At 36.7% G+C, this 27,396-nt stretch overlaps 4 protein-coding genes across 4 annotated transcripts; all 4 read left to right on the plus strand.

Moving 5' to 3' along the window:
- The first annotated feature begins 14,270 nt into the window (after positions 1 to 14,270).
- On the plus strand, positions 14,271 to 17,812 carry LOC110890853. Its single transcript, XM_022138506.1, has 2 exons — positions 14,271 to 14,841; positions 14,943 to 17,812. Exons 1-2 carry the CDS (start codon positions 14,271 to 14,273, stop codon positions 17,810 to 17,812), a joined length of 3,441 nt encoding a protein of 1,146 aa, XP_021994198.1.
- Positions 17,813 to 18,671: 859 nt separating this feature from the next.
- LOC110916099 (photosynthetic NDH subunit of lumenal location 4, chloroplastic) lies at positions 18,672 to 20,939 on the plus strand. The gene is made up of 5 exons (XM_022160859.2): positions 18,672 to 19,073; positions 20,192 to 20,284; positions 20,378 to 20,438; positions 20,510 to 20,578; positions 20,663 to 20,939. Exons 1-5 carry the CDS (start codon positions 18,747 to 18,749, stop codon positions 20,740 to 20,742), a joined length of 630 nt encoding a protein of 209 aa, XP_022016551.1. The 5' UTR covers positions 18,672 to 18,746; the 3' UTR covers positions 20,743 to 20,939.
- Positions 20,940 to 23,794: 2,855 nt separating this feature from the next.
- Positions 23,795 to 27,068, plus strand: LOC110903911 (protein FAR1-RELATED SEQUENCE 5-like). The gene is made up of 4 exons (XM_035975552.1): positions 23,795 to 25,034; positions 25,130 to 25,388; positions 25,698 to 26,255; positions 26,414 to 27,068. The coding sequence occupies exons 3-4, from the start codon at positions 25,806 to 25,808 to the stop codon at positions 27,041 to 27,043; spliced, it is 1,080 nt and encodes a 359-aa protein (XP_035831445.1). The 5' UTR covers positions 23,795 to 25,034; positions 25,130 to 25,388; positions 25,698 to 25,805; the 3' UTR covers positions 27,044 to 27,068.
- Positions 23,951 to 25,385, plus strand: LOC110890847 (protein FAR1-RELATED SEQUENCE 5-like). The gene is made up of 3 exons (XM_022138493.1): positions 23,951 to 23,969; positions 24,239 to 25,034; positions 25,130 to 25,385. Exons 1-3 carry the CDS (start codon positions 23,951 to 23,953, stop codon positions 25,383 to 25,385), a joined length of 1,071 nt encoding a protein of 356 aa, XP_021994185.1.
- Positions 27,069 to 27,396: the final 328 nt, after the last annotated feature.

A 27,396-nucleotide genomic window follows, 5' to 3' on the forward strand; every position in this document is an offset into this window, starting at 1 on the left:
ATGGGTAAATAGACTAGTTAGTAATATTTTTTTGGATATATACATATAAATAACTTTTTTAGGATTCGTCTATGCATATTAATTTTTTATTTAGATACTAGTATGGGTTCGTACAACTGAATACATCATATAATATCTAATTAATGAATCATCGAGGAGTCTCTAAAAGACGAGAAAGTAAGACGACCTGCTTCCTTGCAAAAATCGTAAAACATTTTGTTATATATAAAACCTATACAAATGGTGCATACAGAGAGAGAGAAGGGAAAATGTGTATTAATTTTCCTAAAATATTTTTTAACAAAAGCAAAAGGAAATTTAAGAAAAATGAAGAAGACGATATCAATGAAGAAAAGGAAACTAGAGGTTTGTTAGCAAGAGAGGTTGAACGATGGAATAAAGATCAAGACACTGTTCAGAAACTCGGTAATGGGATCATGTAACATATAGTTTTGTAAGTAGTTGATGATGGCTTACCAATCTTCTTTGTAATGTTTTTATCTCGTTTTTACTTATATTCCACTAAGCATGTGATGTTTAGTTGATGTGTTACTTGATTAAACAGGTAAAAAAACTAACTAAAGGTTTGTTTAACCTAGATTTAAAAGAAGCACAACCTTATTGACTTAGATTTAAAAAGAGCACAACCTAATATAACAAAATAGACAAAAAAAAAAAAAATCCTCAATGTGGGGCTTAAATACCTAACCTTTGAATAAGTGAAAACAAGATTAACGATTCTAGTATATGTTAGCTTCTATAACTAGTATCGTAAGAGACTAGTATAAAAAAACAAAATGCTTATTTAGAAATTTGAACCTTTTGTAGGATCGCTGATCAATCAATGTAACGGATTTAGTTGATTAATTGATCTCTATACAATTGTTTCCCGTCGCAGTCCCCCTCCACGTCCGCACCCCGCCTCCCTTCCCGAACCCACACCTAAGCATCTTAGTAACACAATGTAGCTTTTGTTTAGAAGATTTGCATGTAGCGTATACAAGATATTGTATACTATATTAAAAAGATATGTCGGTGGTATTTCCACCCCCCTCAACTTTTGGATTTTTCTTTTTTTTATCATCTCTTTGAAATTATGCTTTGTGTGTTGTTTCTTAAATACCAACTCCTTTTGCAATCGACAATTTAGTCAAGTTTTAAACTTTGCGTTTTTATCACTTGCACTATTACTCCATTGTTATCGTGACCACCTCTCAAGTTTTAGACTTTGCAATTTTACTCCTTGCACTATTACTCCCTTTTTACACCTCCTTAACTTTGAAAATTTCAAATGTACCCGCGCCGCAACGCGCACGGGTAAATCGACTAGTTAGTAATATTTTTTGGATATATACGTATAAATAACTTTTTTATGATTCGTCTATGCATATTAATTTTTTATTTAGATACTAGTAAGGGTTAATACATCATATAATATCTAATTAAGGAATCTTAGAGGAGTCTCTAAAAGACGAGAAAGTAAGACGACCGGCTTTCTTGCAATAATCGTAAAACATTTCGTTATATACAAGAATACAAATATATAATTTGCCAATTGCTATACCTATACAAACTATGCATAGAGGGAGAGAAGGGAAAATGTGTTTTAATTTTCCTAACATATTTCTTAACAAAAGCAAAAGGAAATTTAAGAAAAATGAAGAAGACAATATCGATGAAGAAAAGGAAACTAGAGGTTTATTAGCAAGAGAGGTTGAACGATGGAATAAAGATCAAGACACGGTTCAGAAATGCGTTAATGGAATCATGTAACATATAGTTTTGTAAGTAGTTGATGGTGGCTTACCAATCTTCTTTGTAATGTTTTTATCTCGTTTTACTTGCATTTCACTGAGCATGTGACGTTTACTTGTTGTGTTACTGTATTAAACAGGTAAAAAAACTAACTAGAGGTTTGTTTGACCTAGATTTAAAAAGAGCACAACCTAATTGACTTAGATTTAAAAAGAGCACAACCTAATATAACAAAATAGACAAAAAAAAAAAAAAAATCCTCAATGCGGGGCTTGAATACCTAACCTCTGAATAAGTGAAAACACGATTAACGATTCTATTATATGTTAGCTTCTATAACTAGTATCATAAGAGACTCCTATAAAAAAGCAAAATGCTTATTTAGAAATTTGAACCCTCTTTTAGGATCGCTGATCAATCAATGTAGCGGATTTAGTTGATTTATTGATCTGTATATAATTGTTTCATCATCAACACATCGTAATCTAAACAATAAACAAAGAATAACCTCAGTTAATCAACACGAGATAAAACATTCAAAAATCATATTGCATTGGTACGTTTGTATATTGATTACAATACATAATAACAAATGGTTTTTAGCTAAACAAGTTTTGCGGGGTGGTGATTTACGAAGTTCCCAAAGGAACTTGCAAAGCAAAAGTTCACACAGACGATCTCGACTTCAAAACAGTTTTGATTGAACAATTGCATAGATGTCAATAGGCTCAAAAAGGATTCCTTTAGAATCCCCTCTCTATATGTGCGTTTAGCAACACATCATTGTCTTTGTGACAATGACAACTAACATTCTCTAACACTATTGTTTTCACTAAATTAGCAACTGCCATGTAGTTTTGCCTTATCACATTGTTAGCCATTAGTGGTTGTAATAATTTGTACTTCATCAATAGATGATTAGTTAGTGTTACATACATACTGGAACACTTACTTGAAAACTAATTAATACGTTAAACTGTTGCAACGTTAACGAAAGTCCTCAACGTTAACGTCACCTAGTGTAATTATCTTTGACTAGTGGGTTACCACTCACGCTCCACGGCGGGTTCGAAACACAGATAAAAATATGCAAATCGCGGCTGAATATTCTACATGACGATAAAAAGATCACATCACGACGGTATACTTGAAAGTCAAGAAAAAGTTATCGGTTAAATTCGTTACGGTATGGGTATCGACAAAAACGAATACCCAGGCGGGTCCGGAAAGCAGTTAAAATAACCTACTTATGACAGTGCATACGAAATTTAGAAAAGAAAAACATTACGTACATAAAGAACTAAAAAGAAACGACCAAAAATAAGTAAAAGGGAAAAATTGAACGTTTAGGGGTCTAAATAGTAATTATCATAAAGTGTAAGGAAAGAAAAAAAATCTAAAGTCGAGGGTCCAAATGGTAAAGTGTAAGACAAAGAAAAATCTAATTAAAGCTGAAGGGGTTAAACATATTATTATCAAAGTTAAGAGACTAAAATTACTTTGAACAAAGTGAGGGGCTAATTTTTTGTTGATGTGACAACTTAGCATTTTAATGATATATGAATAAGTTGTGGCATGAAACTTGCTAGGAAATTTTTTGAAAAGAGCTCAAACTAAATCGAGACGTATAACTTTTAACCTGACTCATAATTTCAAAACAAGTTTAAATTGAGAATTTGTGAGTTGTGACTTTTATTATGGTTCACACACGCCCCCTCTTCTCCCTCTTGTATTTTAAAATCCCTTTTAATGACATGTTAAATGGGCAACTTGCAATCCAAATCGCTCTTGTAAGTCATCAAGTCGTTGTGTGATTTTCCATTTGGTTGTCCCTGGCTTCTTTTTTATTTCAAACTGACTCCTCAAACCACAAGCAAACTCGAGTTTCGAAACTCAACACTACAATAAGTTATATCTATATATTTAAACAATATATAAAGAAAAATATTTTTTTAGACTTTGCACCTAAACATTCTTATTTGGAAGTTTCATTTGGATTAATTTACAAGGAAAATTACTAGAATAAATAAATTGATCTTCAAAGTTAACAGAATAAGTATATATATTCAGCTTTGATAAAATAGACAAAAATCAAATAACGTCAAACAGGATTCCGTGGACTAAGACGGCTAAGCCTAGCCTACACACAAAAAAAAAGAATCTTGTCCGTGAGCTATTTAGCATACGCTTTTGTGTATTCCGTGAACTTACATCTCCCGGTAATTTAAATTATCCCTTATTTTACCTACGAGTTAAATGCCCGGATAGTCCTTGTGGTTTGATCTTTTTTCACCTTTAGTCCGTAACTTTCTAAAATTACAGCTATAGTCCTCAACTTTTCAATTTCGTTCCCAGATAGTCCCTAAGCCTAACATCAGTTAGTTTTTGATGTTAAGTGGATGTGAAATAACCCTAATACCCTTTTCAACACATTTTACCAAATCGATCTTATCTAACCCAGAACTGTGACTGGAAATGATCTCCAGACATGGAAGTGATTCGACCAAATCAGAGTCTGCTCCGTATACTCTGTTGCCTACAACTGCTCTAATTGAGTGCAACTTGTGGTTGAAGAAGTCTTGTTTTGATGGGATCTCCCATGATTTGAAGAGGGTGAAGTGGGTTGTTAGTTGTAACAACTACCACTAAAATCAATAATTAGGACAATAATTAGTCAATAAGAAAACCCTAATTGAGACACCCAAGTAATTCTGCACTAACCCTAAAATTTTCAGAACAAGCGGAATCATGATCAGGGCCCCTAAAACTCAAGGGGGACAAACCCTAGTTGATAATTATCTAAATTTAAACGTTGCTATGCTCTGATTGGTTAAATAGTTGAATCACCCAAGCTAGTCCCGAGTCTAGGCAGCCTATGAATTAGACTGCTTAGCTTACGGACCGTAAGGGTTGAGGCATACGGTCCGTAAGGGAGACCCAAAAATTGCTATAAATAGCCGACCTTGGGACTTGCACAGAGGAGTTGAAACGACGTTTATACATTCTGTGTACGTCGAATTATCATAGTTACAGTACAATAAACACACACACGATCACGAGGTGCTGCCGCAATCAGGGTAATAACTCGATCACTATTACGATTCAACGTCCGATCGATTATAACTATCCAACGATTGTCCGAGTGCTGCTCAAATTGAGCTTATACTTTGTTATTCATTGTGATTTCGACTTGAATGTTTGAGTGCTGTTCGAATTCGGACTATGCTCTGTCATTCGTTGTGAATCCATTGGATTGTTAAGTATCGCACTTGATAATAGTTGTGAGGGTTTAATCTCGTGAATTGACGTAACTGCTGAATTAGTTACTAACCCCGTTTGTGTGTGCATTGTTATTTAAATTAGGTTAAAAGGCTAATGAGTAAAGCTTATACTCTGCTCGTAAATCTGCAAAGTGAGTCATTCTCTTTTTTATCAACTGTTTTACAAAACTCCAAATTATTTTCAAAGTTATAATTACAGGGATTAAGTCTATGTAATCACCAAATTACAGCCGATATGTGGGGTTTTGTATACATTACTTGATAACCGTCACTATTGGACAACGAGTTAGCCAATGAGTGATATGAGCATAGTCACAGACACCATCGGGCAAAGAGGCTACCGATGGATGTTCGAGTGACAAGTACTGTGGGTAGTTGGTTTGATATCTGAAACATTGTAATCGCTCTTGATACTGTAATTTATAACAAATGTGTCGTTTCAGTAAAATGAATGATTCACTCAGTATTTCCCCGCTGACAAAACCTTTTTCAAACATGTTTCAGGTGATATGTTGTGAGCAAAGAAAGAGAAGTGCCGTGAAGCACTCCCAGCGTAGAAAAGTGGCTCAGTGTAAATAAATAAAAGAAGCATGTTTTGAAAATAAAAGATTTCCCGGAGAAATCATATTATTGTAAATTATGGGATTTATCCCTCAGCTATAAAACGGGCATTTTGAATTATTAAAAGATCTTGTTTTAAAAAGACTTCCGCGGTCGCCTAAATTAAATACCACGGGATTCCTGTCCCGCGGCTCCTGAAACGGGTCAAACCGGGTCGGGGGCCGTGACAGGAAAAGGTGGTATCAGAGCCACTGCTTTAAGCTTACTGATTAAGCTCACTGTTTTAAGTACTTAGGAAAATTCTAATTGCCATTCTGTGAACATGTGTGCATTAACTGACTAATTGTTAAAATTACAGTATGGGTAAACAAAAGATTTTTGCTATCTACCACAAATTGGATAGTACACCTAAAGAACCAGGAACTTCTTCCTCCAAATCTCCCACCAATTTAGAAGAAGGAATCTTTGTCCGTAAGGCAAATTATGAAAACCCTCTTACCACGGAGAAAAGGAATTCAATTCTTAGAAAGGGTCAAGAGAAAAAGAAACCCCAAGCCAAGAGAGTGAGGTTTAATCCAGAAGTCCAGGAATTAGACAATTTAGATGAAAAATGGACAAACCTGTATATGCTAGCTACTGTAGCAGAACATGCAAACCTTTAAAACCCTAAGTTTAGTAACAACACTTCCCAGTAAATAAATAAATAAATCTGAGTGTGTTCTCCTTCCTATTATGTTGTACAAATTAAATGTGCAATAAAAATGTTTGTTTGTTAAACTTTGTTCCAAAGTTTTAACTTAGCATTTTGTGCATTTTGCATATATGCTGCTCAGCATGAATGAGATGTCGGAAGCATTTCAGAATCTCAACCTCTATCCAGTGCCAATTGAAGTCTCCCACAACTTCACTGGTTACATTGCTGACATAGAGGAACCGCTGGAATTCCAAGCTCCACCGTTGGAAAAAGCAAAACCTAAAAAGAGGAGAAGATATGTAGGATGGAGAAAAGTGCGCAGAAGGAAACCTAGGAGACTCCCTAAAATAGAAAATTCTGTAAGTGTGAGCAAGGGAAAGGAAATAGAAACCGGAGAAAGTTCCAAATCAGCAGGGACAGAAATAGGGATAGACCTAAAGAAAAAGGGAATAGAGATCGGAGAAAGCTCTAAGCAGCCTGAGGAAATCACATTCCAGGACGAAATAGACCGCCTACTGGATAATTGTGATACACTAGAGCCTATCAACGACAATCTCTTCTCTTACCCTGTTACAGCCCAATTCCCAATAAACCTAGAACCAGCTATTCCAGACCCACTAGTCCACACACGACCGTTAGGCCAAATAGAGAAATGGTGGACCAATGACTGGCAATTCCAAAATATAGTCAATGGTCCCTATAGTTTTCTCCCACAATTTGATCCAGAACCTATCCCTAATCCGCCAATGAGCTATGAAAATTTAGCTGAACTGCGTTAGTTTGGTGAAGAACTGATAGGCACCGGGAATAGGATCCGGGAAATGGGGGAACAAATCTCCTGGAAGTACGACGAGAGGGAGCGTCGTTACTGAAACTGCCAGCAAACCAAAAGATAGGAAGGGTTTGGAGAAGTTTGTTTGTATTATAACTAATATAGTAAAACTGACTCTGTAAAATGGGCAATAAAACAACGTAAGATAAACAGTGTGTATTGAAGCAGGTATAATATATAAAACAAAACAAAAGTCGAGGCATCGACAATTTTGGCTATGCTTGCATGTTATAATGATTTATGTGTTTATCCGTGATTTTATTATCAATAGTTAGACACTAATAATTCCTACTAATTAGCAGATGGAAAACGCTAATAGTGAACCAATTAATGAAGTAAATCAGTCTGAGCAAAATCAGGAAGATCAGTATATAACTAGACAAGATATTGAGAACTTTATTGCTCGAGGAATAGCCAATGCTATTCCAGAAATTGTGGCTGCTGTTCAAAAACCTGCCGAACCACAACAATTAATTCCTAGTAAACGTACTCCGGAAGATAACGGCAGTAACAGCATAAATGGAGGCGGTAATCATGACGATCATGATCCGCAACAGGCCCCACTCCCAAAAAGAATGAAAGCTGCAACACCTGGTTGCACTTACAAAGAATTTCTTGCATGTAAACCCGCAGAATTTGTAGGTAATGAAGGGGCAACTGCAACACTGCGATGGTTAGAGAAAACCGAAGCAGTAATTGCAATAAGTAAATGTGCTGAAGAAGATCAAGTGATGTATGCTTCGAATCTATTCAAAGAAGGGGCGATAGAATGGTGGAACACGGTGCTACAAGTAAAAGGAAGAAAGGTGGCCTATGCAATGAATTGGGAAGAATTTAAGAGTCTTGTAGAAAGAAAATTCTGTCCCGAATACGAAAAGGAACAAATGGCCAACAAGTTCCTGAGCCATCACATGATAGGAGTAGACTGTCGAGGATATACTTCGACATTCTTCGAATATGCGAGAGTGGTACCTTCCCTGGCTTCGCCAGAACCGGTACTCATTTCCCGTTATATTTGGGGATTAATCGGAGAAATCCGTAACATCGTTAAGGCCGCAAGACCACACACTATTGACGATGCTGTGGAGTTAGCAAATACCTTAACCGATGAACTAGTACGCACAAGGGAAGAAGATCGAAGGAAGGAATTGGCCCAGAAGATTACCCAAGGATTTCGTATGGGTAATACTAAGAAAATAGGAACAGGGCAATCATTTTCACCTCCTTTCTACAGAAATTGTAGAAAGAAACATTTTGGAAAATGCAACCTGACCTGCAATTTTTGCAAAATGATAGGACATCGTGAGGAAGATTGTAGGAGAAAGACCAGGGTTTGTTATAACTGCCGAGAAGCAGGGCATTTCAAACCCGACTGCCCTAAATTGGTTAAACCAGCAGATAACAAAGGCAAACCAACTGAAGGGACAACCAAGAGGAATGCTCGCGCATTCCAACTGACCACTCAAGAAGCCGAACTCATTCCAGACGTGATAGCGGGTACGTTCTTAGTACATAACGTCTATGCAAAAGTATTATTTGACTCTGGTGCAAACCAAAGTTTTATTAATACTTCATTCTGCCAAGCTCTTAACTTACCTCTAACTACCCTTAGGCAGATCTTTACTGTTGAAATGGCAGATGGAAATTCTGTCAACATAGACAAGGTGTTGCAAGAAGGAAAGATAGAATTGTTAGGTCATAAGTTTTCTGCAAATCTATTACCTATGAAATTAGCCGGATTCGATGTGGTGTTAGGAATGGATTGGTTAATAGCCAACCATGCTCGAATCCTTTGTGATAAGAATTCCGTAGAAATCCGTACCCCCACAGGAGAAGTAATTCTAATTACAGGAGATAGACCTCGAAAGCCACTGAAATTTATTTCAGTAATGAAATTGGCTAGTTATTCAAGGAAACAAGAAATGGTATATATGATTTCTGTAATCATTAACACTAAAAGTAAGGAACTCCAGGACATCCCTATAGTTTCAGAATACCCAGATGTCTTTCCAGAAGAATTACCTGGGTTACCACCGGATAGGGAAGTAGAGTTTAGAATTCATCTAATTCTAGGTACTACACCAATAGCTAAAGCACCTTATCGATTAGCACCTACTGAAATGCTAGAATTGAAAAAACAATTAGATGAATTACTAAGCAAAGGATTTATACAACCTAGTTCATCCCCTTGGGGTGCACCAGTGTTGTTTGTGAAAAAGAAAGACGGGTCGATGAGAATGTGTATCGATTATAGGGAATTGAATAAGGCTACAATTAAGAATCGATACCCACTACCTAGGATTGATGATCTTTTTGATCAATTACAAGGAGCTAGGTATTTCTCTAAGATAGACTTAAGATCTGGATATCACCAGTTGAAAGTACAAGAGGAGGACATACCTAAAACTGCTTTCAGAACTAGGTATGGACATTATGAGTTTACAGTCATGCCCTTTGGACTAACAAATGCTCCAGCCGCATTTATGGACATGATGAATAGGATCTGTAAACCATACTTGGATAAATTTGTGATCGTTTTCATTGACGATATACTTATTTATTCTAAAAGCCAGGAAGAACATTGTGAGCACTTGCATGTACTCTTAACTTTGTTAAGAAAGGAAAAGCTTTATGCCAAATTCTCGAAATGTGAATTTTGGCTGCAGGAAATACAATTTTTAGGGCATATGGTAAATCACGAAGGAATTCACGTAGATCCTGCTAAAATAGAAGCAATCACAAATTGGAAGGTTCCACAAACAGCTATGGAAATTAGAAGTTTTCTAGGCTTAGCTAGATACTATAGACGATTTATTAAGAACTTCTCTAGGACAGCTGTACCTTTAACTAAGCTGACCTGTAAAGCCGTTAAGTTTGAATGGGGACCTAGACAAGAAGAAGCTTTTAAGATTCTAAAACACCAATTAACGAATGCTCCAATTTTAGCTTTACCCGAAGGAACAGAAGACTTTGAAGTCTACTGTGATGCTTCAAATTTAGGATATGGATGTGTGTTGATGCAACGCAAAAAGGTAATTGCGTATGCCTCTAGGCAATTGAAAAAGCACGAGGAAATTTACACGACTCATGACCTAGAATTAGGAGCCATAATTTTTGCCCTTAAAATCTGGAGACATTATCTGTATGGAAGTAAGTTTACCGTCTATACGGATCATAAGAGTTTAAGGTATATATTTGGGCAAAAAGAGTTAAACATGAGGCAAAGAATGTGGATGGAAATCCTAAGTGATTACGACTATGATATTCAATATCACGAAGGAAAAGCGAACGTAGTCGCAGACGCCTTAAGTCGTAAGTATCATGAAAAGCAAAGACGAGTCCGTGCTCTTAGATTAAATCTACAATTAAATTTAATGGAACAATTGAAGAAAATTCAGGAAACGGCAATCAAGGACGATGCCGAAGGAATGAAAGGTTACCTAAAGGAACTAGAACAAGGAAATGATGGAATTTGGAGATTCCACAAGAAAAGAATTTGGGTACCTAAACAAAGAGAATTAAGAAATAAGATTTTAGAAGAATCTCATAAATCAAGGTATACTATACATCCAGGAAATAATAAAATGTACCAAGATTTAAGAAATAATTTTTGGTGGATAGGAATGAAAAAGGATATAGCCGAATACGTATCTAAGTGTTTAACCTGTTCACAAGTTAAAGCCGAACATCAGAAACCTTCAGGACTACTACAACAGCTAGAAATGCCTGTATGGAAATGGGAACTCATAACAATGGACTTTGTTACTAAGTTACCCAAAACCAGAAAAGGTAATGATGCTATTTGGGTAATTGTGGATCGATTAACCAAATCAGCTCATTTTCTACCAATGAAGGAAACCTTTAGCATGGAAAGGTTAGCCAAGTTATATGTAGATGAAGTAGTATCCTTAGATGGAGTCCCACTCTCCATTGTATCGGATAGAGATAGTCGTTTCACTTCCCGTTTCTGGACAAGTTTCCAGGAGGCAATGGGAACTCGACTTAATTTAAGTACTGCATATCATCCTCAAACGGACGGACAAAGTGAAAGGACGATATAAACAATGGAAGACATGCTCCGAGCATGTGTAATCGATTTTGGTGGTAATTGGGATAGCCATTTGCCATTAATTGAATTCTCCTATAACAATAGTTATCATTCGAGCATCAAAGCTGCTCCATTCGAAGCACTGTATGGACGCAAGTGCAGAACTCCTGTTTGTTGGGCAGAGATAGGAGAAAGTCAATTATCAGGACCAGAGATTGTGCAAGAAACCACTGACAAAATAACACAAATCAAGGAAAGATTAAAGACAGCCAGAGATCGCCAGAAAAGCTATGCGGACAATCGCCGCAAGCCGTTAGAATTTCAAGTCGGAGACAAAGTACTTTTGAAAGTATCTTCTTGGAAAGGAGTAGTACGATTTGGTAAGAAAGGAAAACTGAGTTCCAGATATGTTGGACCATTCCCAGTGATCCAACGAATAGGACCAGTAGCTTATTGTTTACAACTACCAGAAGAATTAGCTGGCGTACATGATGTGTTTCATATATCCAATCTCAAGAAATGTCTATCAGACGAATCCCTGGTAGTACCTCTTCAAGATATAGAGGTAAATGAAAAGCTGAAATTCATAGAGAAACCCCTACAAATAAAAGACCAGAAGATCAAGTTTCTCAAACACAAACGACTAGTGCTAGTAAAAGTCAAATGGGAATCCAAGAGAGGACCAGAGTACACTTGGGAACTGGAATCAGAAATGAAGCAAAAGTACCCTCATCTATTTCAATAAATCTCGAGGATGAGATTTTTCTCAAGGTGGGGAGGATGTAACAACTACCACTAAAATCAATAATTAGGACAATAATTAGTCAATAAGAAAACCCTAATTAAGACACCCAAGTAATTCTGCACTAACCCTAAAATTTTCAGAACAATCGAAATCAGGATCAGGGCCCCTAAAACTCAAGGGGGACAAACCCTAGTTGATAATTATCTAAATTTAAACATTGCTATGCTCTGATTGGTTAAATAGTTGAATCACCCAAGCTAGTCCCGAGTCTAGGCAGCCTATGAATTAGACTGCTTAGCTTACGGACCGTAAGGGTTGAGGCATACGGTCCGTAAGGGAGACCCAAAAATTGCTATAAATAGCCGACCTTGGGACTTGCACAGAGGAGTTGAAACGACGTTTATACATTCTGTGTACGTCGAATTATCATAGTTACAGTACAATAAACACACACACGATCACGAGGTGCTGCCGCAATCAGAGAAATAACTCGATCACTATTACGATTCAACGTCCGATCGATTATAACTATCCAACGATTTCCGAGTGCTGCTCAAATTGAGCTTATACTTTGTTATTCATTGTGATTTCGACTTGAATGTTTGAGTGCTGTTCGAATTCGGACTATGCTCTATCATTCGTTGTGAATCCATTGGATTGTTAAGTATCGCACTTGATAATAGTTGTGAGGGTTTAATCTCGTGAATTGACGTAACTGCTGAATTAGTTACTAATCCCGTTTGTGTGTGCATTGTTATTTAAATTAGGTTAAAAGGCTAATCAGTAAAGCTTATACTCTGCTCGTAAATCTGCAAAGTGAGTCATTCTCTTTTTTATCAACTGTTTTACAAAACTCCAAATTATTTTCAAAGTTATAATTACAGGGATTAAGTCTATGTAATCACCAAATTATAGTCGGTATGTGGGGTTTGTATACATTACTTGATAACCGTCACTATTGGACAACGAGTTAGCCAATGAGTGATATGAGCATAGTCACAGACACCATCGGGCAAAGAGGCTACCGATGGATGTTCGAGTGACAAGTACTGTGGGTAGTTGGTTTGATATCTGAAACATTGTAATCGCTCTTGATACTGTAATTTATAACAAATGTGTCGTTTCAGTAAAATGAATGATTCACTCAGTATTTCCCCGCTGACAAAACCTTTTTCAAACATGTTTCAGGTGATATGTTGTGAGCAAAGAAAGAGAAGTGCCGTGAAGCACTCCCAGCTTAGAAAAGTGGCTCAGTGTAAATAAATAAAAGAAGCATGTTTTGAAAATAAAAGATTTCCGGGAGAAATCATATTATTGTAAATTATGGGATTTATCCCTCAGCTATAAAACGGGCAGTTTGAATTATTAAAAGATCTTGTTTTAAAAAGACTTCCGCTGTCGCCTAAATTAAATACCACGGGATTCCTGTCCCGCGGCTCCTGAAACGGGTCAAACCGGGTCGGGGGCCGTGACATTAGTTGTTGTTGGAGATATTGGGACATTGGGCAGGTTAAAGGTGCGGAGGTGAGGTTATGGAGAAGATGATGCTTTTAGGTTTTTAACATAAAATTTGGTCTGGGTGAAAATGGTTGATTCGTATACGGCATCGATGTGTGCTGAATCCTGGGGTCATAGCAGTTTTGCTCGGGCTCTTATTGAAGTTAATGCTGGTTTAGACTTAAAACGAACTGTTGTGGTTGCTGTTCCGTCGATGGATGGTAATGGATTTTCTAAAGCAGAGTTTAAGGTGGAGTATGACTGGGAGCCTTTAAGATGCCCACATTGTTGTGTTTTCGGACATGATTCTAGGTCATGCCCAAAGAGTACGAAACCGATTACTAATGATGAAGCTCATAAGAAGAATGATGAATTTCAAGATGTGCAAAGTAAAAATAAAAAGGGTGGTCGGTCGAATTATCAGGTTAAAGTCCAGAAGCAGAAGTTGGTTTATAAACCGGTGGTGAATAACAAATCTGAAGGACAGAGGCCTTCTACTTCTCGTGTAGTTTTATCCAATCAGTTTGACGTTCTTAATGAGCCGGTGGCAAATAATTCGAAGGTGAATAAGGGGGATGATGTAACGAAGAAGAAGGAGAACCAGCCAGTGGTCAATTCTGATCGATATGAGGAAATTGTTGATGAAGGGGTGGCTGTTGATGAGTTACTTGCTGAAATCCCAGCGTTTTTGGATAAGAAGTTGGATGGTGAAAGTTCTGAGGGTGCAAGCACACCCGGTCAAGCGGGTATCCATGGGTAGCCTTGCTGCTTGGAACATTAGGGGCTTGAACCGGCCTCTCAAACAAAAAGAGGTTCGACAAGTAGTTACTGATAATCATTTACAGGTGTGTGCGATAATGGAAACCCATGTTGATGCGTCCAATGTCTCGGATGTTTGTAAGAAAGTATGTAGGTCATGGAGCTGGACTACTAACTCTGGTTGCTGTACTAGAGGGACGCGTATTATGATAGGATGGGATGCTAATTTGGTTGATGTTATGGTTTTGTCGCAAACGGATCAGGTTATTCATACCCAGATTGTGTTTAAGATAGACCATAAAACTTTATTCTGTTCGTTTGTTTATGCTGATAACCATTACAAGAATCGTCGGATTTTGTGGAGTAATTTGTCTCTTCATTATTCCTTTATGAAAGATAATCCGTGGGTTATAATGGGTGATTTTAATTCTGCTTTGTACTTGGAGGATTCTTTGACCGGTTCGTCTATGCGCAGTAGTGGAATGAGGGATTTTAAGGATTGCGTGAATAATATTGAAGTGTTTGATATTAATAGCTTAGGGTTGCATTATACGTGGTCGAATAAACAACGAAACCATAGGGCTGTCTTTAAAAAGATTGACCGTATTCTTGGGAATACTCCATTCATTGATGCGTTTCCCTCGGCTGCTGCTTCTTTCCACCCTTACCGTATATCAGATCACTCTCCATGTATTTTGGTGTTACCGAATGTGACGAGGGATAAACCTTTTAAATTTGTGAACTATTGGCGGACAAGGAGGGTTTTTTAGATGAAGTTAGTCAGGTATGGGGCTCGGATGTTCAGGGGGTCCGGATGTTCCAGGTGGTTATGAAACTTAAAGCGTTGAAAACTCCGTTACGGAAACTGCTTCATAAACAAGGGAATATTCATGAAAAAGTGAAGGTGGCTAGGCGGTGTTTGGATGAATGTCAACGGGCTATTGATGCTAATCCATTGAGTACAAGTCTTTCGAATGAGCATGCTCGGTTGCTTAAAGAGTACATGTCGGCGGTCAAAGATGAAGCTTTGTTCTTACAACAAAAATCTAAGGTTGATTGGCTGGCCTTGGGTGATATGAATACCAAATACTTTCACAATGTTGTTAAAGCTAAGAATCATCGGAGCAGGATTTTCTCTATTAGGGATGCTAATGGTAATCTTCTTGAAGGGGGTATGGTGCCGCAAGCTTTCGTGGATTATTACTCAAAATTCTTTGGAGGTGTCGGTAATATTAATATAGATCCTTCTCCAGATCTGTTTACTAATGTTTTGCCTAATGAGAAAGCTTTAAGCATGGTTCGAGAAATCACGGATGATGAGATAAAGAAGGTAATGTTTTCTATAGCCGGAAATAAAGCCCCTGGGCCGGACGGGTACACTTCAATCTTCTTTAAAAGAGCTTGGCACATTGTTGGGGGTGATGTTTGTAGGGCGATAAAGGATTTCTTTCATAAAGGTAAACTGCTTCAGCAACTTAACCATACAATCATTTCGCTGATTCCTAAAGTGAGTACCCCGTTGTTAATTACTGATTATCGTCCGATTTCGTGTTGTAACACGATTTACAAATGCATTAGCAAGATTATATCGAATCGGATTAAGGAGGGGTTGGCTGATATTGTGAGCATTAATCAGTCCGCGTTTGTGCCTGGGCGAAGGATTTCTGACAACATCTTACTGACCCAAGAGCTTATGCATAACTATCACCGTAATGTTGGCCCTCCTAGATGTGCATTCAAAGTGGATATCCAGAAGGCCTATGATACGGTTGAGTGGAGTTTTCTTGAAAAAACTTTGGTTGGTTTTGGTTTTCATGAGAAGATGGTTAGATGGATCATGGTATGCGTCACTTCCACATCTTTCTCGTTGGCTATTAATGGAAACCTTCATGGCTACTTTAAAGGTAGACGGGGATTGCGTCAAGGTGATCCGATGTCTCCTTATTTATTTACCATTGTAATGGAGGTTCTTACGCTTATTTTGCAAAGCCAGGTTATGAGGTCCGAAGATTTCCGATATCATAGCAAATGCGAGAAGCAAAAACTTATTAATTTATGCTTCGCCGATGATTTGTTTCTTTTTTCTAGGGGTGATCAGCGGTCGGTCAAAGTAATTATGGAAGCGATTAATTTATTCAAGGATATGTCAGGCCTTGTGCCGAGTATGGGTAAAAGCACGATTTTCTTTGGTAATGTGCCGGATCATGTGAAACATAGTATTCGTTCCATAATGTCGTTTGATGATGGGGTGTTACCGGTGCGGTACCTAGGTGTGCCGCTCATTTCGTCTAGACTTCAATACAAGGATTGTAAAAAACTTGTTGAGAATATGGAGGTAAGGATTACGGACTGGAGAAATAAGTCCTTATCGTTCGCAGGAAGACTTCAGTTGATTCGATCTGTTCTCTCATCTTTGCACGTGTACTGGGCCTCGGTTTTTATTCTCCCTAAGCGTATCATTAAGGAGCTGGAAGATAGGATGAAACGGTTCTTATGGGCTCAAGGGGATGATATTAAGGGGAAAGCTAAAGTAAAATGGAAATCTGTGTGTGTGCCAAAGCATGAGGGTGGGTTGGGGATCTGTAGAGTTGCCGATATGAACAACGCATTAATGACGGCTCATATATGGAGTGTCTTTACGCATCGGGAATCTTTATGGGTTAGATGGATCCATTCGTATCGTCTCCAAGGTAGATCGTTTTGGGATGTCCCGGTGAAAAGTAACATAACATGGAGTTGGAGAAAAATGCTAAGTCTAAGATCTCATATTCGAAACCATGTATGGACTAACGTTGGTAATGGTAAGACTACGTTCGTCTGGTTTGATAAATGGGATGAAGTGTGTCCTCTTTTTTCGATACTTACTCCTAGAATAATTGCTAATGCGGGGTTCAGTTTGGAAACAAAGCTTTGTGATGTTCGTGGCCGAGATGGATGGCGTTGGCCATTGATGTGGTCTAATCGGTTTCCAATGTTGGGGTTTTTGAGTGATATTAATCTGGATGACGCGACGCATGATAAGTTGGTGTGGAAGAGTAGGCTGGGGAATATCATTGATTTTGGCACTGCTTCGGTTTGGGATGACATTCGTGTGACTCAACCGGAGATCCAATGGTCTAATCTGATCTGGTTCCCGCAAGCTATTCCGAGACATTCGTTTATAATGTGGCTTATAATACATAAGAAGTTGAAAACTCAAGACGTTATGTGCAAATGGAATACCTCGGGTAATGCGAATTTTAATCTAATGTGTTGCTCGTTGTGTATTTCTGGCCCAGACTCACATGAGCACCTGTTTTTTGAGTGTGGCTATGCTTCTCGTGTTTGGGATGGTGTCAAAGCTAAAGCAGACATGGGAGCTATTTCTAACAGATGGAGTGATATCTTTGACCACTTGATGGGGGTAGTGAATTCGAAGAAGGCAACGCATGTTATTTCAAGACTTGTGGTTAGTGCGTCAGCTTATTTTATATGGAATGAACGAAACAGACGATTATTTACAAGGAAAAGAAGGGATCACGATCAGACGATTATTTACAAGGAAAAGAAGGGATCACGATCAGCTGGTCAATGTCATTTTATCTACGGTTCGTTTGAAACTCCAATCGATGAAGTTCAAGCAATCTATCCATTCGGATAGAATTTTGCAAGAGTGGGCGCTGCCGCGGGGGATTATAGTTGCTGAATGATGATTATGGCTAGTTTAGTTTGAGTTTGTAGTCATTGTTGTCTGGTGTGTTCTTGGTTTGCGTGTTTGTTTCGCTTGTTTTAACTCTCGTTAGGCATGTCTTTCGAGAGAACTGAGGTGTGTTTTGCTCCTCACTTGTTTTATTGGTTTTTGGTTTGAATAAAATTTACCGGGGTAACCCTTTACCCAAAAAAAAAAATAATATAAAATTTGGTCCCCACTTGAATTATTTATTTATTTATTATTAAGGACATTTTAGTCATTTTATCCCCCACTTAACTGGGAAAACTAACCCTATCCGCGTCAGGGACTATCCGGGAACAAAATTGCAAAAGTTGAGGACTATAGCCGTAATTTTAGAAAGTTAGGGACTAAAGGTGATAAACGAGCAAAACATAGAGACTATCCGGACACTTTTCTCTTCTACCTACTATCCAATTGTTTCAAAAGTTAGGAGCCTCACTCTAGGGATGAGCTCGGTACCGGCCGGTACCGAACCGGTACCGGAACCGAAAGTACCGGTACCGAAAATCCTCAAAAGTGGGTACCGGTATCGGTATCGAATATACCCGGTATGGTACGGTTCGGTACCGGTACGGTACCGGTATTTGAGGGTAAAAACCGGTAAATACCGGTATCGAACCGGTACCGTACCGGACCGATACCGAAAATGTCAAAAGTCGGTACCGATTCGGTACCGAAAAAATACCCGGTTCAATAAATTCGATACTGGTACCGGGTCCATTTTACTCATCCCTACCTCACTCCATGGACCGGACAAGAAAAAAAAATCCATTCCCCTCACCATCCACAAACTATAGATAGACAGATAGAGATATCAATTAGCAGCAAAGACTGAAACTCCATTATCCCGCCCGGCCCAACAATGGTGAATTTCACACTTACCACACCATGTCCATCCCTCCACCATGGCCTTCCCTACATCAAAGCCTCTTCTTCTTCTTCTTCTTCTAAACCCAATCTCACTCCAAAGCCTGAGAAGAAGAAGAAGGGATTAGCCGGTGTGGGCATTGGACTGTTGGCTGCTTCCATGCTACTTTCATCACCACTCGACGCCAACGCTACCCGAATCGAATATTATGCGACTGTGGCTGAACCTCCCTGTGACCTTCAGTTTGCGCCTTCAGGTCTTGGTTACTGCGATCTCGATCCTGGCTTCGGTGAACAAGCACCCTATTCTACGCTTATCAATGTCAGTTCATTTTCAACCATCAACATTTCTATGTTGTAAACCTACCCAACGTTCAATGAATTCTTGGACAAAAATAGTTCTTTATTTAACAAAATATTTGCTCACTTAGTTTAGTTAAACAACGTATATGCCCGAATGATGTTGTATGCTATTATACATGATTTACATTATACTATGTCATTCTGATCACTTTCTTCATATAGGTGACTTCTTTTTTCTATATTCTATTTTTCTATATTCATGGACTTGATGTGTTGGTTTGCTGTTCGTTTTGGAGCCGAGGGTCTCTTCTGGAAGGAGTCTCTCTATCTCTAGGGATAGAGGAAATGTCTGTCTACACCCTATGAGTAGCTTTGCTATTTGTGTGATTTACTGAGTATGGTTGGTTGTAATTTAGTTAAACAACGAAACAACACTTGTTCATTTATCTCTCGCTTGTTTGTGTTTGTTCGTTTATGTTCACTTTTTTTAGGTAGGAGGCCAATTACGATTTAGTCTAGTTTTATGAAATTATAAGATCGTTCAATGCAATTTGGTCTAGTTTAATTATTTTTAAGACCAGTTACAATTTATTTTAGTTTTATGAAATTAAAATATGTTCAATGCAATTTGGCCTGGTTTAGTTTAATTATGTTTTTAAGCCAGTTACAATTTTATTTAGCTTAGTTTTATGAAATTAAAATATCGTTACATGCAATTTGGTCTAGTTAATTTATTTTTTAGGCCCGATATATTGATGTTCACGCTTACTTTTAATTGGTGGTTGCTCGGTTATGTTCATTCATTTGTGCTCGTTTACGTCATGGACCGTTCGTTTATACTATATCCTACTATTAACAAACGAATGAAAATGTCCATTTTTGTTTAATTGTTTATGTTCGGTTAAAGTTAAACTAACCAACATGAACTCGTATTCGTTCGGTTCATTTAGTCTAGGTTTATTTGATTTGTTGACATTTGTACAAAACTATCCATCTTATTTTTCTAATGGAATCGAAATCATGATTCAATGTCCAGTTTGGTGGTATAGGAAACTCTTGTATTTATTTACCTGTCAAAAAAAAAAAAAAAAAAAAAAAGGAAATTCTTGTATTTTAAAACAAGTGTGATTGTTACAGATTCACTATACGGCAAGGTTTGCTGATGGCATAGTTTTCGACAGCAGCTATAAACGCGGTAGACCTCTGACTATGCGGATAGGGGTCGGGAAGGTGCACATTCACCTTCCCTGTGATACATCAACTTTTTTGTGTATTTACTTGCATTTCATGTTGTTGATAAATTGATGTATGTTGGCCTTCTAGGTAATCAAGGGGCTTGATCAAGGAATCTTTGGGGGAGAGGGTGTTCCACCGATGCATGTTGGTAAGAACATAAAACATTTATTCATGTTCCTGATCCTGTTTTGCATCACAATCCACCCATTTGTTGCTCAGGTGGACGACGTAAACTTCAAATTCCTCCAGAGCTAGCATACGGACCTGAACCTGCTGGTTGCTTTTCTGGTACCGTTCTTTCATCATTATAATCATGGTGTTTCAATTTATTAAAGTGTAGTTGTCGTAAAAATGTTTAATACATTCTTGTAGGTGACTGCAATATACCTGCAAATGCAACACTCCTGTATGACATTAACTTTGTGAACATCTACTCGGGTAATCGAAAGTGACTGGCTTCAAAATGATTAGCAATGTATGATGCATAATCAAGTGAGTTTTTCCCTCGAAGTTGTTCACTTGTTATTATCGCGGATAATATGTATGTATATATATACACGCTTTATTTGTTTGTATATGCATCTTTGGGAAATCCCAAATCTACACATTTATCAAATTTACTATCACAAGGGCTTCCCATGACTTGCAACTTTGACTTGTTTATTTGAAATGCGTTGTTTGGGTCAAATGAGAAAACTTAAATAAGTAAGTTGAAAGTTGAAACTAAACCGATCAAATGGTGCCCCTACATGTTAAAAGTCGACAAGCATATAAAAGTGCATACCATCTTCCAAATAGTTTTACTGTAACGCTACGCAGGGATGACCCAACGTTTTTGGGGCCCTTTTCCAAATCTTATTGTTATAAACCCTCCATTATCCATGGCTAGGACATGAATACTTTTCTTGACTCTTTGCTAAGATAATACACTCTCTAACCTGTAAGCTTTAATCGGATTCAATTGTCATTGTTAAAAAAACATGACTGGCTATACTAATGTTTACATTTAAACCAAGATTTATTTTAAATTACTTTCAATAGAGGAACACAAGTTCCATGGGCTTTTCAAATCTTGTATTTAAGTTTAAAAATCTTAGCTTACCTACTAACTTTTCAAACTAATTCAAAATATTTGGCTTGTTTGTGTATATAGGCTTCTTTTCTTCTAAACAAACAAACTTATAGCAGAATGAATGAATGTACTTGAAAGAATAAGTTTCCATACAAACCCAATGGTGCGATATATATATATATATATTTTTTTTTGAATCAAGTTCTAGCAATCTGACCCTCCATTTTTCTTGTATGCCCTTGTTCTTAGTTTTTTTCAGTGCATTAGCCCACAATATTAAGCAGCCCAAGCCCAACTATGTATAATATTTATCAGAAAACTACTAATATGGGACTTACAAGTGGAGGCCCTAGACGACGGGTTTAGCCCATTGGCCTATTGGGCCGGAAGTGTAACAATATTAAGTTATAGGTTTTATACCAACCAATTTTTTTTTTCTGACTATTTTTAGTAAAAGGTTGTATTGTAAAAAAAAAAGAAAAAAAAAACAGGTATGTTGATTGACGAGCTATATGTATGGAGCTCATGGTAGGGATCCTAAGAGAATAACACCATATTTGAAAAACTTGAAAAGCATTCTGAACCACACATTTCCCAAGCAATTTTTTTATCGCTTATTTTTAAGTTTTTTTTTTTTCATATATACATATATGTATATTGTCAATTTTGAATTATATACATATGTACATAGGTAATTTTTAAACTATGCATATGTGTATATTATGAAAAATATATATATCCTTAACCTAAGAAGTGTAGGAAACCGGGTCAAACGAATGTTGATTGAGCTCATTCCAGCGGAATTAGGACAGCCTCATTGAACAATAACCAAAAATTTCTAAACCCTAAACACTTAAGCTAAACCCTATGCTAAAATCTAAAAACTAAACCCTAAAGTAAAAAAACTAAACCCTCATGCTAAAGCCTAAAGCTAAACCCTAATGCTAAACCCCAAATACTAATGATAAATACTAAAACTAAACCCTAAATACTAATGCTAAACACTAAAACTAAAACTAAATCATTCACCTCAATCATAGATTTACAACACTTATTTTTCAGTATTAAACATGTATATATATATATATATATATGTATAGTTAAAAGATTGACAATATATACATATATACTTAAAAGATTAACAATATACACATATGTATAAGTTAAAAGATTAACAATATACACATGTGTATAAATCCCTAAAAAAATCTTATACAAAAAGCTCTGATTTTTCCAAAAAAAAAAACGTTTTTGTACTCTTTTCTTTTTCTTTTTTTTTTTGTTTTGCATTTTTTTGCTTACGAAAAATGTGTGATCCAGAATGCTTCTCAAGTTTCTCAATTAGCCTACTACTTTTCACACGATCCTAACCCTATATATATAAAAGTATAATGTACTTCAAGGCTTAACCTACATTAACATACATGACAAAAAATATAACGTGCGTTATTATCATAGAACGTGCGTGATTATAGTCGCATGCGTGATTATGTGGTCCCATGCGTGATTATGTGGTCCCATGCGTGATTATACCCCTGATCCAACGGTTATCATTGTCTCCTACGTGATGTATGATAAGGCTTTTTGTATGTTAACCTTACTCTATATATATATATTTATATATATATATATATATATAGGACAAAGATCCGTTAGGAACCACCTTTTATTGCGAGAACCGCGAGAACCAATGTGAACACAACCAAAAATGCCTAAGAATAGCTAAAAAACACACAAATTTTTTTTTTAATATTTTTTTATGTTAAAATCGCTACTTTTAGTAGCAAAAAAAAATTAAAAATTTTTTTTGGCTACTAAAAGTAGCGATTTTAACATAAAAATATTAAAAAAAAATTGAGATTTTCTTTTTGATTTTTTTAGGTTTTTTAGGGGTTTAGTTTTTAGCAGTTTAGCTTTGGGGGGGGGTTTAGGTTTTTGGGGGGTGGGGGTGGGGGGTTTAGGTTTTTTTTGGGGGGTGGGGGGTTTAGTTTTTTTTTTTTTTGGGGGGGGGGGGGTGGGGGGTTTAGGTTTTTTTGGGGGGAGGGGGGTGGGGGTTAGGTTTTTTAGCTATTTTAGGTTGTGTTCACATTAGTTCTCGCATGAACCTTACCCTATATATATATATATATATATATATATATATATATATATATATATATAGGTAGAGGTTCAACTAAGAATTTAATCTTCCCTAAGTTTCCTAAGAAGCAATCTTGAGCTTACATGTGGCAATCTCATTAATTTAGGTGAAAGGGTAATATTGGAAAATGCAAATTTCAAACAGATCTGTACTTAGTTTTAATCACACGATTTTCATTCCTTCTTTCATATTTTTCATTCATTCATTCATTGAGCTTCATCATCTGACCACATCTAATTCAATCGTTTTCATCATCTGACCACATCTAAATCAATCGCAAATCTCAATCTCAATCCTGCTGAATCGTTCATCGTTTTCATCGATTTGCCGGTACCTGCGAGATTGAGATCAATCCTGCTGAATCGTTCATCGTTTTCATCGATTTGCTGGAACCCTAGCTCCTCTGTTCATTCATTGATTTGCTGATTTATCCTCCTCTATTTTAATGATGTCTACTACTGTCGATGGTAAAATACCTTCTAGTTTTAATTTCATCTACTTTTTAGGTTTTTAGTTTTGATCTAAGTTGTGCTGGTTTTTATTTAAAAGTGTAGTTCTGAAGTTGTGCTGGTTTTTTTATATTACATCATATTTTAAAGTGTAGTTTTGTAAAGTTGTGCTGATATCTTTATTTTGTGCTAGTTTGCCTGGTAAAGTTGTGCTTGTTTTTTGTGCTGGTTTATTGTAAAGTTTGTGCTGATATCTTTTATTTGTTCTGGTTTTTTGATTTGTTCAGGAGTTCGTATATGTCCAACTACTGGTAATCAGTATTATACTCCTATTGTTCCAGATTCTTCCAAACCTGTAGTTGGTATGCATTTCCAGTCAATTGATTCTGCCTTTAATTTCTATAAGAAGTATGCTAAGTTATCTGGGTTTGAGGGTCGAAAGCATACTCAATCTTCAAAAAATGGTGTTGTCATTAGAAAGTACTTTGTTTGTGCGAAAGAGGGTTCAGCGACATCCTGTGCTGTTGACACGGTAAATGATAGTGTTGGTGCTGATAAAAAGTTAAATGACCGAAGGAGGAGACCTTCTAAACGTACCGGATGTAAGGCACACATCCGTATGTCTTTAACTCCAAAAAATACTTATAGAATTTCTCATGTATTTGAGGAGCATAATCATTCTTTTGTTGATGAAGAGGATTATCATCTTTTAGCTTCGTCTAGAAAGTTGACATTCACTGAAGAGCAACTGCTTTCTGATTTTTCTGAGATGAATATTGGTCCAGTTAGGGCATTCAACCTTATGAGAAAGATTCGTGGTGGATTTGATAAGGTTGGAGTGACGTCTACTGATTGTAAAAATTTTAAAAGAGATATTAATTTGTTCATTGGAGAGTTTGATGTGGACATGGCTGTCCAACGTCTTATGAAGAAGAAGCTGTATTTGCCGAATTTTTCTTGTGAATTTTATTGTGATGAAAAAGGTTCTCTTGCTGGATTATTTTGGGCTGATGAAGAAATGAAACTGAATTATGAGGTCTTTGGGGATGTTATGTCTTTTGATGCTACGTTCCGTACGAACAGGTATTTTATTCATTTTTTGTAGATCATTTATTCATATTTTTATTAAACTAGCACAATTCAGCAAGCAGTTGTAATATAATCAATTCAATTTTTAGGTATGACTTGGTATTTGTTCCGTTCACTGGAATCGATAATCATCATCACAATGTCACGTTTGCTGGTTCTTTGTTAGCATCTGAAACTGCTGAATCATATAAATGGCTTCTTCAAAGTTTTTTGAAGGCTTTTGGTGTTGCACCTAAGGTGGTTGTGACTGATCAGGACGCTGCAATGAAAATTGCCATCCGAGATGTTTTCCCAGATACCAGACATCGTTTGTGTATGTGGCATATAATGATCAAAGTTTCTTAAAAGGTAACTTTCTTAAACCAGCACAGTTTTACAATGTTATAATTTTTTAAACCAACATAAATTAAACCAGCACACTTTTAGCATATAAACCAGCACACTTTAAACAATCCATTTAAACCAGCACACTTTAGCATATAAATCAGCACACTTTTAAACCAGCACACTTTGGCATATAACTCAGCACACTTTTAAACCAGCACACTTTCTTTAAACCATCACAGTTTAAGCATCATAGTTTAAGTTTATACATCAACTAGCACATTTTAGGATTTGTTTGCTGTTTTAATATACTAATTATTTTTTTTGTTATAGGTTGGTACTGAGCTATCACAAGATGAGGTTTTTAAAGAAGATATATGTGCTGTTGTATGGACTGATGCTCTTAAACCAGCACAGTTTGAGACACAATGGTGTGATTTAATGATTAAGTACAACCTTACTAGTAACAGCTGGCTGTCTGATATGTACAACCTCAGATCAGATTGGATTCCTGCATACTATCGTCATGAACATATGTCCGGTCTTATGCGTACAACATCTAGGTCTGAGAGTGAAAATCATTTTTTTGGTCAATTAACCAACACAAAATTGTCATTAGTTGAGTTTTTGAGCCATTTTGATACTGCAATGGAATCTCAGAGGTTTAAGCGCAGCAAACGTGATCATGATACCAGATACACACAACCTGCCATGAAAACCAATTATGAATTGGAACGGGAAGCTGTAAAGATTTATACTCGGGGGATATTTTTTGATGTTCAAGAAGAAATTCGACTTGCTTGCAAGAATTGTATGTGCAGGCGTGAAGAAGAAGTTGGTGATTCAATTAAGTTTTATATTCTACAGGTCAATCTTCCCGGCCTTCATGAGGTATTTATTTATACCTTTAGTAGCACAAACATGTTCTGCTTTTTACAATACATTTTAAGTAGCACAGTGATTTATATTTACAATTAGAATTTTACATATATAAACCAGCACACTTTGTTATAAACTAGCACAATATAAAGCATTTGTTATTTGTGTAGGTTCTTTTTACTCCTAAGGATATGGTAATTAAATGCAGCTGCAACCGATATGAGCAGTATGGTTTGCTATGTAGGCATGCCTTTTGTGTTCTTCGTCTTTGTGGTATAAAGGAGTTCCCTAAAAAATATGTTATGGGGCGTTGGACAAGAGATGTTGTTCCAAAAAAGACAAAAGTTTCGAGTTTTGATCAAAATGTTGCTGGTAATCAAGTTGAACGTGCTTCCAGCATTGTGCGTGAGATAATGACTGCAACTGGACATATTGTTAACCGTCTTGTTACAAATATGGACCTGTTATCGTTGTATAGAGACCAAGTGATCGAGTCGAAGTTGAAGGTTGATTCTGCTGACCTTCCTGCAGAATCACTTGACAAGAATGCAAGATTAGCTAATATTCTTCGTGCTGATCAGCCATGTTCATCGTCTTCTGCTACCATTCTTCCACCTAGTGGTATTAGAAACAAGGGATGTGGTTCAAACAAACGCTTAAAGTCTTTTCGTGAGGTATCATCTTCAAGAATATCAAAGAAACCTAAAACTAGAGGCTGTTTGATATGTGGAGGTCATGGACATAATAGTCGGACTTGTAAGATGAAGACTACTGTTGCTGATTCCCAGAAGAGCAGTTAGTCGTGTGTCTTGGAAATCATGATATTTGGATTTTTTATTTTTTTCATTTCAGTTTGGATTTCTTGTATTCTTATTATGTTTACAACATTCAACCAGCACATTATTAGTTTTTGTTTAAAACTAAACTTTGTTCTTTAAAACCAGCACAATTATAAAACCAGCACAATTTTAAACTTCTTCTATGAAACCATCACATATTGTCATAGTGAAACCAGCACAATATTAATTGTAAAACCAGCATAAAATTAACTTTCCTAATATAACTGTTAAAGCAGTACAATGTAATTGTTAAACCAGCACCATATTAATTGTTAAACCAGCACAAAATATTACAGACAACTACCAAACTAATG

Source organism: Helianthus annuus, chromosome 7 (genome assembly GCF_002127325.2).
Source record: "Helianthus annuus cultivar XRQ/B chromosome 7, HanXRQr2.0-SUNRISE, whole genome shotgun sequence".
NCBI classification, from domain to species: domain Eukaryota; kingdom Viridiplantae; phylum Streptophyta; class Magnoliopsida; order Asterales; family Asteraceae; genus Helianthus; species Helianthus annuus.

Coding starts and splice junctions, on each gene's coding strand:
- LOC110916099 (XM_022160859.2), top strand. CDS start 18,747: ATGGTGAATTTCACACTTACCACACCATGTCCATCCCTCCACCATGGC. Junction 20,439..20,509: donor TGTTCCACCGATGCATGTTG/GTAAGAACATAA, acceptor TTTGTTGCTCAG/GTGGACGACGTAAACTTCAA. Junction 20,579..20,662: donor ACCTGCTGGTTGCTTTTCTG/GTACCGTTCTTT, acceptor ACATTCTTGTAG/GTGACTGCAATATACCTGCA.
- LOC110903911 (XM_035975552.1), top strand. CDS start 25,806: ATGATTAAGTACAACCTTACTAGTAACAGCTGGCTGTCTGATATGTAC. Junction 26,256..26,413: donor ATCTTCCCGGCCTTCATGAG/GTATTTATTTAT, acceptor TTATTTGTGTAG/GTTCTTTTTACTCCTAAGGA.
- LOC110890853 (XM_022138506.1), top strand. CDS start 14,271: ATGGAAACCCATGTTGATGCGTCCAATGTCTCGGATGTTTGTAAGAAA. Junction 14,842..14,942: donor TGCTTCTTTCCACCCTTACC/GTATATCAGATC, acceptor AGGGTTTTTTAG/ATGAAGTTAGTCAGGTATGG.
- LOC110890847 (XM_022138493.1), top strand. Junction 25,035..25,129: donor GCTACGTTCCGTACGAACAG/GTATTTTATTCA, acceptor TTCAATTTTTAG/GTATGACTTGGTATTTGTTC.